Source organism: Dromaius novaehollandiae, chromosome 20, assembly GCF_036370855.1.
Source record: "Dromaius novaehollandiae isolate bDroNov1 chromosome 20, bDroNov1.hap1, whole genome shotgun sequence".
In the NCBI taxonomy this organism is placed as follows: Eukaryota; Metazoa; Chordata; class Aves; order Casuariiformes; family Dromaiidae; genus Dromaius; species Dromaius novaehollandiae.
Window position 1 is genome coordinate 8,646,298 of NC_088117.1, and position 12,670 is coordinate 8,658,967.

The window sequence follows — 12,670 nt, forward strand, 5'->3', positions numbered from 1 at the left end:
TTATTGCTCATTTCACACCGCTAAAGAAAATGCCTCTCCCTATTCAGGGCTTTGCCCCCCCGCTTCTCCTTTTCTCCCTCCCACCCAGTGCTTAAAAAAAAAAAAAAGGGGGGGGGGGTAATAATTAATTCGCGGCGGGAGCTTGTGCCGGGCGCCGCGGGGTGCGGGCGGGCGGCGGGTGGGTGGGTGCAGCGGGCGCTGCCGCCCCCTCGGCGCGGCGGCGGGTGGGTCGTCGGCCCCGCGCCCGGCGCTGGTGGGACAGAAGGTGCTGCGCCCTAAGACAATCGCCGAGCGTGAAATTCGATTAGTTAAGGGCCTGGTTGCGATTTCACAGGCCCTAAAAAGAGAGAGGGAGAGCGGCGAGAAAAGGAGGAGGGGGACGTTTTTATGGGCCTTTTTTTAATTTATTTATTTCGGCTCTTTCTCCCGAGGTGGGTCCCCCCCTCCTCTCCCCCCAGCAGCAGCTTGGATATGCCTTTTTAAGGAGTTATTTAGAGTTCATATCTGTCACATCTATTTAACGGGCGGGCGGTGACGGCGGGAGGTGAGGCTGACCCTGCCGCTCCGCAGGTGTCCCCGTGAAGGTCACCAACACCAAGGACGGAGCCACCCGCCAGGCGGCCCTGGAGCTCTTCGTCTACCTGAACGAGATCGCGTGAGTGTCACGGGCAAAGCCACCGGTCCCCCCACGCGAGCGATGCCCCTGGCCCCGCATCCTGGTGCCGACAACATCACCTCCCTGTTCCCCACCGGTCCAAGGATGCCCACCACCACCAGCCTGGTGTCCTGTCTCAGCGGGCGCTCAGCTCTTTGGAGGCTCGGAGACTTGGTCGCCTGCATGGTCCCCCCCGTCCTTGTCCCCTCCTGCTGTGACAGTGGCTCCTTTGGGGTTTTCTGCGCTCTGCTCGCCCCGGGCCCCGAACAGCTCGTCCAGCCGTGGCAGTGGAGTCCGGTTTCCCCTCTTGGGAGGGTAACTCAAGTGCCAACAAATTGCACCCTTCGGCGCCAGCTCGTTCTTTCCATTTTGTCCCTCTCTCCGAGGAAACCGGCAGGTTGGGCAGCCCCCGGGGCAGCCGGCTGCCTTCCAGGCGCTTTCCCGTGAATACAGCCCTGGGGACGCGGGCACCGGGGTGCCTTGGCTCGGGAGCAGGCACCCACCGGGACACTGCTCATCCCGCCCCTCGCCGAGCGCCGCGCAGCTCCCGGTGCCGTCCGCCTTTGTGCCTCCGCCTTTATCCCCCCGGAGCTGAATGGGAATGAACTTTTCCATGTAGTTCTCTTTTTAAATGTTAATTAAGTGGTTTTAAAATGACTTCAGCCATCATGAATACAGCTGCAGCATCGCCCGGCGTCCCCCCCACAGTCCCTTGGCGGGTTCGCTTTCTGGTGGCCACCAAGCCATGGCTGATGGGCTCTTTCCAGCCCAAGTGGGACAAAAGTGACCCAAGTGACGAAGCTGAGAGAGGGACAAGGAGAAAAAGCCCATCTCTGTGTAACCCATCCTGTCTGGCTGACCCAGACGGCATCCTCTATATGGTGTTGGTACCTGCTGTCGCTGGGTGTTGGGACAGCCCTGTCCCACCTGCATATGGTGGCAAGCCATGCAGGTCACCATGTCCCAGGTGGCCAAACAGCTTCGCTGGGAGCCCTGTGCCCTACAGCCAGGAGGCTGGTGCCCAGGGTTTATTAAGAGGGGCACTTCTCCCATGGTGGGGAAAAGATGGTGCTTGGCTGTCAGCGGATCGCTGCCGGTGCTGCTGGGCACAGCGGAGCTGCTCACGGGTGGTCGTTTTTGGGTTTGTCCCCCCAACTTGCCTCTGGGCTCGGTCTGGGCTCCTGGCCTCGCCACCCGTTGCGAGGGCTCGGGGTGCGCAGGGTGCCAGCTGCTCCGCTTTTCCTCCGCAGGGGCAAGCACGGCGTCGGGCGGATCGACATCGTGGAGAACCGCTTCATCGGGATGAAGTCCAGAGGTGAGCGGCCTTCTCCCCTCCTGGCCCAGGCAGATCCAGCAGCCCCGGGCTCCTCTCCTTTGAGTAGCATCAAGGTTTCCCTTTTGAAGGGACTTCTAATTGACCTCGCTAATGAAGGTGGTTTCCAAGGTCCTGCCAGCGTCCCAGCTGGCGCCAAGCCTGGGGTCACGTTGCCACCAGGGCCAGCAGGTCTCCCACAAGCTCCTTCCCCTTCAGGTCTTGCAGCGGGAAAAATATCGAGATTTGGGCTTGACTCCCTGCTGCCAACTCCCAGGATTTTTATCATAGCTCCAAACCCAGGTGCTCTCCCTCAAGTCCCGGCTTGCAGGACAAGGTGAACGCGAGAGACTCAGCTTGCTTTGGAAAATACTCTTTTAAGGTCCTCAATGGCACAAATGTTGTATAAAGTGATAGAGGCACAAAGCTTAGGAGGCAAATGCAAGTCACTGATTTTTTTTTAAGCCAGTTCTTTGATTAATTGATATATCCATGCAATTTTTTGCACTCTTAGTATTGATCATCCATTAGGATCAGCTTAAATGAAAATCTCTGGAGGCAGAGCTGCCCCGTTCAGAACTAAGTAACGCCGCGGCTCATAATCGTTTCCCTCTCCTTGTCCCCGCACTCCCCTGTTTTAAATCTCGTTAATACCTAATTAGATGCTCCCTTTCTTTAAACTTGCCCTTTGTGGCAGGGCACGAGCAAATATTGTGATAACACTTCACAGCGGAGCGCAGCCCCCCGCTCCCCCTCCCCGCCACGGGCTGCTCCGCGCGAGCGGCACCACAAAAGGCGAAAAACAAAACCCTGGATCATTCGATCTGAGTTCGAATAACTGAATTAAAAAAAAAAAAAAAGAAAGAAAAAAGAAAAACCCTCCCAAACCACATATGCGTGCACACAGCCGCCCTGCGCGCTTGCATGCAGGATGCTGAGTAATTTGTCAAAATCCTTTATTATCATTGTTTTTTAAGGAGCTGGTGACACGCTCGAGTGACCCTTGCAGCACTTAATAATTTCTCTAAACCCCATTTAACTGTCACGTCCGTCTCCCGCGCGCCGCGGTGGCGTGTCGGCGGGTGACGGCTCGGTGGGCCGCCTCCGCCGGGGCGCTCGGTGGGGGGTCGGGGCGCGATGGGATGCTGGCTGTGTCCAGCCGGGCTCCGCACGGAGCAGGAGCAGGAGCAGGAGCTCGACCCTCGGTGGCTTCTCGCCCCGGCGGTCCCTGCTCCGCCAAGGGGAAACTGAGGCACGGGGCGGCGGTGCCGAGGAGTCGGGGAGCAGAAAGGGAAGATGCGTTTGCATTGACTTTTACCAAGTGCCTAACTGAGATCCGTTAAGGCCTCACGGGCGAGCCATGCGGGCCCCACCGGCCTTTTAAGCCCTATTAACTCGATTTTGTTGCGTTTGTTTTCGCGGGGGACGGCGGCTAGCGAAGCGGTGCCGGAGTGGCACGGCGGTGGCTCTTGGCTGCGCGCGGGGGCCCTTCCCTGCCTCTCGCGCCTTTTCACATCCTCATTACCGAATTATCTTTTTAACGCCGAAGGGGGGCTAATTAAGTGCAGTAAATGAAATCAGTGGGGAGGAAGCGGAAAGGAGGGGACGGCCGCTGCCGAAGCAGCCGAGCTCCGCGTTCAGGGTGCTGAGCCCCCTCCCTGGAGCCCTCGTGCCGTCACCCGACTCGGGAAGCTTTTCCGAGGCGGTAGAAATTCAGGCATCATTTAATCCGGGGGGGCCGCGTCCCTGGGGGCCCCCCCCCCCCACCTCGGCCCCCGCGGGCTGGCACGGCACCGCCTCCCGCGCTGACAGTCCTCGCTCAATGCAGCAAAATTGCTCGGATGGCGATAAACTGACAGCGGCGGCTGCAAATTAGAAAATTTTAAGCAGCGGCAGCTGTCTCCTCCGCTGCCCCCCGGCCCGGCCGGCCCCCCTCCCCGGCGGTAATTACGGGGTGATTGAAGCTGCGCCAGGCTGCTTTGCTGACACCTCTGTCTTTTTCCTGTAAACATGGGGAGATGAAAATAGACACTTGGAGCCGCTGCGAGTGTCACTTTGAAGGTGTCTCTTGTCTCCTCGGCTGCGAGCGGGGCTGTCGCTCCCTCCCCGCGCGCGCTGGCCCCGCGCTGCTGTCAAAGGCTCCCGCGCATCAGGTTGCTGCCACGGCTCGCGCGGGAATCGCAGCACTGTGTCCCCCGCCGCAGGAAAGGGGTGGGGGGCAAGGCGAAACCAAGCTTCTGAGCAGCCCGAATTAACTTTAACACCTTTGAGGGGGAAGGAGCGGGAGCGGTAATCGCGTTCCCGGTGGGCTTGGCTTAGCGGCTTCCCCGAGGACCCGGCCGCTGCTGTTGCTGACGGCCAGCACAGCAGCGCGGGTCTCTGCAGCTCGGGGGAGAGCTACCGTGTTTTGGGGGCTGCCGTGGCCGATGGGGCTGAGCTCAGCTCCTGCTGTGTCCTTGGGAGCCTCGTCCGGCCCCTGGGACAGGGCAGGATGGGACCCTGCGTGCTGTCGTGCCAGGTGCCACGTGGGAAGAGGCTGGCGCGGATCAAAGCCCCCGGAGCAGCGCCGTGCCCCAGGTGGGCTCCCCTCAGCCCCGGAGAGGGGGGCAGTGATGGCAGGCAGCGTCCCACGTCGCGGCACCCGGACAGGGCTTGTGGGCCCTACAGAGCTGAGCGTGCAGCCGGGAAGGTCTGCGGGGTTTTTCCCTCTTCAACCCCTTTAGTTAAGGAGCATGGACAATTCGGTGTTGGAGACCAGTGCTGCCCATCACAGGGACAAGGGCAAGGCCGTCCGTGCATGGCGTGGGGCAGACCGCGGTGCCCCTTCGCCCTCCCCGGCAGACCTCTGCAGCGCGGGCACTTGGAGGTGGCCTTTCTCTCAAGTTTTGTTATTACAGAATTCATCTTTTTCGTGTTTTTAGGGAGAAGGGCTGCTTTTTTTGTGGCGCGAGCTAGCAAGACCCATCATGTGGGTGCCCTCTGCCATTCCCGCGGCCGTGCCATAGCCATCAGCACGGACCCCGAGCCTGGCCCTCCGCACCGGGAGGGGACAGTCCCCACGTGGGGGTGGAGAGCAGGAACGGGCAGGTTATAGCCGTGCCAGCTGAACGGGCATCATGGACGAGCATTGCTGCTGTAGGTGCCTGCGTCTCCATCTACTAATTTTTGCATGTGCCGTATTGAAACGAGAAGTAAACATGTTATGCGGAAAATAAGCCACAAGCGGCTGGAACAAAGGGAGCCGGGTTTCCTGCCCCGGCTTGCCAGCGAGCTTCACCCCAATCATTGCAATAATTAAACGTCCCCCCACCGAGGTGCCTTCCCCAGCCCGGAGCGACTTGGGGGGGGGACGGGGAGGAAGCCGGGGGGCTCGCCAGCCCCGAGGAGGCTGCGCTGCCAGCCCCCAGGTAGCCTCATTTCGGCACGGCTCGCGTGCGGTGCTCTTTCTCGCCGGCGGAGGGGAGAGGAGGGTATTTCAGTGCCTGTGCCCCGCGTCGTTCGTTTAATTACAGGTTTTCAGCCGCAGACCGTTGGGCACGTATCGGTGGGGGGATCGGTTCCCAAACCCTGTCATTTAGCCTCGTCAGAGTGCCTCTTCAAAGAGGGGAATCTAGAAATTTTCTCCGCAAGGTGCGGAGTGGACTGTCTCGGCCCCAGCATGAATATAATGACAGATGCATTTTACAGCAAGCTGGGACTGAATGCGCTCGACCACAGCTCCTTCTGTCAGCCAAGTCATTATTTTTTGTCATTTACTGACAGTTTTGGTCTCATTCATTTCTCTCTCTTTTTCTGCTTTTCTCCCTGCCTGGAAAAATGGCTAGGTATCTATGAGACCCCAGCAGGAACGATCCTATACCATGCGCATTTAGATATTGAGGCCTTCACCATGGACCGGGAAGTACGGAAAATCAAGCAGGGGCTTGCCTTGAAATTCTCCGAGCTGGTGTACAACGGTACGTACCGTCCTCCGGCCTGTTCCCTGCCACCGCAGGCTTCCCCGGCCACCGCTGCTTCTTCCCAGCCCTTTTCCCCCTCCTTGCGCCTGCACAAGTCCCGTCGCTACGAAAGGCGGCAGGTCCCACTTGTTGGTTATGCTGCATAGTGATGGGCTAGAGCTACAAAATGCAGGTCTGGATCTGAGGCTACTTGTAGGAGGGGAAAAAAGATGGGTTTGCTCCTGCCTAAGGTTGGTCTCTAGAGCATCCTGCCTGCTTTCATGCTGGAGGGGCTCCATGTCTTTCTTAGGAAATGATGCAGCCTTGCTGGCGGGGGATGCTCCTGGCACCTCCCTGAGCCCTGTGTCACGGCTTTGGCCCTCTTAGCGCGCTTGGCTGTACCACCGGTTGTTATTTGCCATCCCTTCATCTCCCCCCACGTCTGCTGGAGCCGTGACTTTCCCCTTGGTCGCCGGCTGCTCCTCCCGCACCAGCCCCGCTGGCCTCCCCTGTGCCCAGCGTGCCCGGAGGCACGCGCTGGGGCGCGGAGCGGCTTTCCGACCAGGAGCCTGCTCTGCTTTCGCTGTGCCCACGTGAACCTGGAAAGGGTCTGCTGAAAAGGTCTGCTGCTGAAAAGGGTCTGCTGGCCTCAAGAAGGGCTGCAAGCACGGGGTCACGCTTGTGTCCTTAGGTGCACAGCACCCTTTGCTCGGGGTGCTGGGGGAAACTGCAGGGCGTCCTAGCTCTGCGGGTTGCTGTGGCCACAGCAGAAGACGTACCCAAAGGTCCCAGATCCTGTCCTTCAGGACTGGCGCTGATCCTGGGCCAGGGATGCCCCGTTTGCCCCCTCTCCTCTGTGGCGCATCGCCTGTGACTAGCCTGGCATGTCACGAGAGCTTCGTCCCTGCTGCTAATGCTTGCAGGGCCGGTGGTGGAGACGGGACCTCGGCCTGGAGCAAACCGCTCTGCTCCAGGATGAGGGCATGAGCACTTCCAGACCGCGTGTTCCCCGGCCCGGCAGCCACTGCCATTGGCCCCCCGAGCTGGTGCTTTTCTAAGCCTGAGAGCTCTCCCGCCGGACCGGCGGGGGGGTTGAGAACGCAGTGGTTTTGGCGCAGAGAGGTTTTGAAGCAGTGCGAGGCACGTCGAGCTCTCGTCCCTGGCTTGCCTGCGCGTGTCGGTCTGCCGCAGAACGTGCTATGCGGTGTGCAGCCCACACAGGGGCACTGCGCGTTGTGGCTTCGCCGGGGGCTGCTGGATGGAGCCACACCACCAAACCGCAGCCAACTGGGGTTTCCAGGCAGCCCTGAACCAGCGCGGTGTTTCACCCAGCCATGGCTGCTATCACGCCGCCCGACCCGTGCCCGGGTGAGGATGGCACTACCCAGGTGTTGCTTAGGAGCTGTGAAGGACAAGGGGACACTTGCTGGCACCAGGAGTTGCAGACAGCAGTGAAGCCCATTGCCCTTCGTCCTCTACCACAACCCTTCGGCTCTGCTCAGACCTGCTTAGCTGCCTGCATGGGCTCATGGGCTGAGTTTGAAGGGGCTCAGCTCAGTTCTCATGTGCCGTGCTGATGGTGTCAGGACCGCAGGGAACAGATGACTGAGAGGACGGGGGCTCTGGCCGAGGCTGCCATGCTCCGGGCCACCCTGAGCTAGGCAGGAAAGGCATCCCCGGAGGGGATGTCAGCATTACCCTGGGGCGCTCTCAGTGCCAAAGTGCAGGGTCAGTTGGTGATGCTAAACTGGAGAAAGCAACACTCCTAAATCTTGCAAAAGTGCTCTGCGCCCCCATGCCCCGCACCTGAACGCCTGTCACGCTGCTCTTGGCTCCCAGCACTGGCACGTGCCTTTGGTGCCTCAGCTGCACTGTGGTCCTGTGCCTACAAGGGGTGATTAGTTCAGTATTAATTTCCTGGGAGATCCCCGATCGGTGAGATTCCCTGCCCCTCTTCCAAATAATACACCTGAGACCTTTCTTGCTTTATCTGTTTCCTTTTTCGCAACTTCTCTGTTCCTCCTGCCATTGCTTTTCACGCTTTTCTCTCTAACTGCAAGGGCTGGAGATGGGTTGTGTTACGTCAACGGGAAGATCGAGATGACCTGACTCCGGGAGCTCAGGCTTTAGGAAAACGGCAAATCTGGCAGGACAGGGCCAGGCTGCCCTCCCTCCTGTAAGTTCTGGTGCAGTTGGTTTCCAGTCCAGGGCCCCGGTTCCTCACATCCATGTTCTCATCCTCTGAACTTTCTTCTTGAAGGATGTTACCTGCTGCTGCTTCCTCGGAAACTCGCAGCATCACGCGATGGCATTTAATGCAGGAGCCCGTTTGCTGCCTAAACTTTATTTTAAGGGCTCTGGTGCAGAGGTTTTGTGCTGCTGGCTTGCAGCAGGGCGAGCGCTCCCACGGCCGAGGCAGGTGAGCCAACTGCACGGGGAGCAGCGGTGGAGGTGGTGGGGACGGGGAAGTCACGATTACCTCCCGCCGCCGAGCGGGGAGAAAGAAACTCTTGAATCACGGCCTCTTTTAATTTGCTCTCTGAAGCCGTGTCTGCCTCTGGCTATTTTTATTAGACTTTGTTCTGTGCTGCCTTTTCTTTTTTCTCTCGTTTAAGTGTAAACCTGTTTGTTTATTTCTAAACACTCGATTGTTGTGAAGCTGCCAGATTAAAGAGCCACTTGGGTAATAGTATTTTTGTTTATCTGTCCCCACCTCTTGCAAGCAGAAAGGCTTCTGCTTCTGTGGCTCCAAATGCTGTCAGAAAACAGCCGAGTTTATCAGCACGGCCCCTTGGCTTTCCTGCAGGAATCGCAGCTCTGTTCCCGTGCTGAGTTCGACAAGGCTTTCTCTGAACCAAATATTACAACAGTGAAACTAATGATTAGTCCTTTTAGCTAGTAACCTTTCCCCAATGGCTGTGACAGTCACCAGGCTGCTTCAGCTTGCGGCAACAATTGGTTTGGTCACGGGAAGCATTTTTTTGTCTGATTGTTGATGTGTTTGCTAGAGCCTCTTCATACTGGGCAGCAGCATCTAGGCGAGTCCTGAGTCATGCCGTGGCTCCCATGAAAAGGCAGATTGAATCTGCCGATTTGCGGAGGGTATTTTCTGATCCTTTTGTTGAGAATGCTGCTAACCATGTTGTGCTTTATACTGGTATTGATATCTTCGGTTTACATTAGCAGAGCAATCTGAGCAGCAAAGTGGAAAGCGTGGCTGCGAAGCTCCTAGGTGCTGCAAATAAGGAAGGGACAACCTCAAAGAGTGAAGGCTGCAGGCTGGTCTGACTCGGAGCAGAGTTAAGGTTGTTTTGCATATTGCACTTGTGTTTTGATGTGGTGTTGTGCATGCAGCTGTGTGGGCTGGCTAAAAAATGCCCTTTTTTGTTGTGTTGTATTGTGCATCCATGGTTCAGCCACTAGGCTATGGTGCATGAATCCAGATCCAAACTGAAGCAATGTCTGGGCATGTTCAAGGCCCTGATCTCTCTACCAGAGCGAGCAAGCCCTGTCCCCCTGCCCATCCATGGGGCTGAGATCATCTTGCCATGTCCCTGGATATGAGTGCCACAGGTGGGGGTTTGCATGGGGTCGGAGCTCCTGCCCACGTGCATTAGGGCTTGCTCTGAGCAAGGTGCCTGCTGCCAGCGCCTGGTTGCAGATAATGCAAGCAGAGCCTTGGTGATGTGGGTTTAGTCAGGGTGGCATCGAGGTGCTTTGGCCAGGACAGAGTCTGTGCAGCCAAACCCGAATGTGGGGAATAACCCCAACACGGTGCAAACAGGCTCAAAGGCAGCGCTGCCGCCCGCAGTCGCCTCCCACCCAAGGGTGGCCGCTGGAGGCCAGGCTTTCAAGCTCTCCTTCCTTTAACACCTCATTATTGTAACTAGTCTCTGATTTTAAGAGAATTAGTGTTTATCTCCCCCCATCCCCGACTGATCCCATTGTGGAGATGTGGCTTTGAAGAGAGCTCCGGGTTGCTGGCAGGTACGGCCAGGTGTTTAAATGCCATTGTCTCCCACCGGCCCTGCCTGCGCCGCAGATTGAAACGATTAGAGCTGGATGGCAGTTACAAAGTGGGAAGGCTATTAAGACGGATCACTTCAAGTGGGGAATTTGTTTGCAGTGGGGGGCGAGGAGGGAGGGGGTGCTTCCTCACACCTGGAGTTGTCGGAGTCAGGATTTAAGTAGCTGGTTATTATTTTAATGTGTCTTGCATTTATTTTTTTTCCCCCTGTTATGGGGATGCAACAGCCCTAAATCAATCCTGACATTTGAAGAGTTTTACTTCGGGTGCATTTACCAAAAAGAGGGATTTATTTGCTTGTAGCTGGGCTTTCAGTCCTGCAATGCTGCTTGCCTGGTAGACCTGCTTTTGGGGAAGGGGTGCCTGAACCCTTCAGCTGTCCAGCAAACAGGCGTACGAGGGGGAGTTCTGGGCTCAGACAGATGCGTGACGGCTCGCGGTGACCCAGGGAGCCCAGCGTGCAAGAAGAAGTGCCGGGGCAGAGGAAGGTGGTGTGTTGTCCTCCCGTTGCAAGAAGCTCGGCCCAGCTGCAGAGACCTGCAAAGGGCAGAGATGGTTTCATTGGTGAGAAGTGGCCACTGTCACAGCAGGGCACTGGAGCAGGCTCAGCGCATTTCCAGCACCGGGTCCCACTGTGGCAGGATGAGGCCGGCTCCCGTCAAAGCATCCGACGCGTTCAGACCTGCGTAGCTCCTGGGCCTATCAGCTATAGCCAGGAAAGCTGTAAACCTGCCTTCTGCCTCCACGTTGCGGTTGGACAGGCTCTCACCCGTGAAACCTTGGCAGGGGAACAGCTCCGCTCCTGCACCACGTGCCGTCTGCAGGAAGGAACGTGTCTGCACAACGGTGCCACGTCTGCTCGCTGCTCTTGAAGCGTGTGACAAGACCCAGCACATCTGAGAGCAAGAGAGCAAAGCCAGGTAGCTGCCACATCGGAGTCCCCACCGCAGGACCACATTCGTGCCAGCTGCCCCCGGGGACGATGCACTCTGCAGTGACCATGTGGCAACAACCCAGGAGGAGATGTCTGTCCCCAGCCGGTCCCAACAACAGATCCCTGGGAAAGGCTGCAAAACTCTGGCATGTGCAAGGAAATGCATGCTGGTTCAGTGGGGACGGCTCCTGCGTGGACCGGGAGGGCATCCCAGCCAGGAGCCGGAGGGGGCCGGCACGCCTGGCTGCATCGCTGCAGCCCAGCTCCGGGGCCGGGGAGGTGAAACAACAAAAGCAATTGTTTGTTTCTCTAATGGCTTCGGCCTCGTCCCCGAAGCCCAGCTGGGAAAGGAAAGGTGAGAGGGCACCTGTGTGTGAGCAGAGCAGGAGAGAGATTAGAGAGATAAGACTTCGGCATCACTGGAGGCTGGTGAATAGGCTCTCTTTCTCTCTATCTCCCTCTCCATCTCTCAGGCTTTATTCCGGGTCTCCGAGGGCTCCCCGGCTAATTACCCCACTTAGTGACAGGACGGTGCACAGGAATGGCAGGCCGGGCCGCCGGCCCCTCCACGCGCTCGCCCCTGGTAGCAGGCTGGTACGGAGGTGCCGGGCGAAGGGCAGCATCACTCTGGCTGCCGGGGAAGCCGTCGCCTTCGCCCGAGCGGGTGGCAGCTGCCGAGGGCTGTGTTTCTGGGAGCTGGGCTTCAGCTGTGTGCCTGCTCAGACGCGATGCATTTCCAGGGACCTGAGTAAAACTTCCTCGATGGCGGGAGCAGGAGGGGAGCCCAGGTGCTCTCCGCGTGGCCGGTGCACCGCGGGCGCAGAGGGACAGATGTGCCTCTGCCACGGCGGCCGGGCCAACAGCGGGAGGAAAGCAGAGCCGTGTTACTCTAGAAAGGGCCGGGGAAGGTGAGCCTACCTGGGAGCCGCCCGAGACATATGTGTCCTGATCCGAAGGCCGATAAAGCCCCGGGGTCAGGCCCCCCCGAGCTGTGTCACCTTTCGGGAGCTGTCTGCTCCGCGGGCCCCGGCAGGGACGGGAGCGTGGGAGTGGGCAGGGGGCTGCCGTCCCAGGCGTGGGCGCGGGAGCCTGTGGGGCCCCGTCCCCTCCCGTCTGTCGTCCAGGAGTATCTGTTGCAGGGCAGGGTTTCCGTTCCCAGGGCAGCCCGGAGAGGGATGCGGGGGCCAACCTGGCCGTGGGGGGCTGCTGCCAGCGCGTGGTCACTGGGGTTGACCCCTCGGGCCTCCGCTGCGACCACCCTGCGGGCATCCCCGGGAAGAGCTGCTCTCCCCAGCCGGTGGGCCGGCGTGCTCCCAGCCTCTGAGTCATGCACAGGCATTTAATGTCCCTTGTGAGGACGTCTGCTTGCCTTCATGTGCAAGCAGCTGATTTCAAACCTGTTTCACAGGTGGGAAAACTGAGGGACGTCAAGGCAAAGAGAAGTACTTGAGATATCCATAGCTTGACATAGCCCTCGGGCGTCCGGGCTCCTCATCGCCCTCTCTGAAGGCCCCAGACCCCATCCCTTCCCTTGACGCTTCTCCAGCGCCTTCCTCCCAGGACACAGTGCGGGGGGACCGTCTCGCGTGGCCCCGGGGAGGGCTGCCCCCGGCCCCGCTGACACTGCCTCCCGCCCGCAGGCTTCTGGCACAGCCCCGAGTGCGAATTCATCCGCCACTGCATCAGCCGCTCCCAGGAGCTGGTGGAGGGCAAGGTGCGCCTCTCCGTCTTCAAGGGCCAGGTCTACATCTTGGGCCGGGAGTCCCCGCAGTCCCTGTACAACGAGGAGCTGGTGAGGTGAGCA

The 12,670-nt window shown here is 58.9% G+C and overlaps 1 protein-coding gene across 2 annotated transcripts in view; it reads left to right on the forward strand.

The window, feature by feature from the left end:
- ASS1 (argininosuccinate synthase 1) overlaps positions 1-12,670 on the forward strand; it is a 28,323-nt gene that overhangs the window by 13,040 nt on the left and 2,613 nt on the right. For both annotated transcript variants that reach the window (XM_026101849.2, XM_064523765.1), the window contains exons 11-14: positions 571-655; positions 1,906-1,970; positions 5,792-5,923; positions 12,507-12,663. In XM_026101849.2, coding sequence (XP_025957634.2) covers positions 571-655; positions 1,906-1,970; positions 5,792-5,923; positions 12,507-12,663 — 439 coding nt within the window. The remainder of the gene's footprint in view (positions 1-570; positions 656-1,905; positions 1,971-5,791; positions 5,924-12,506; positions 12,664-12,670) is intronic.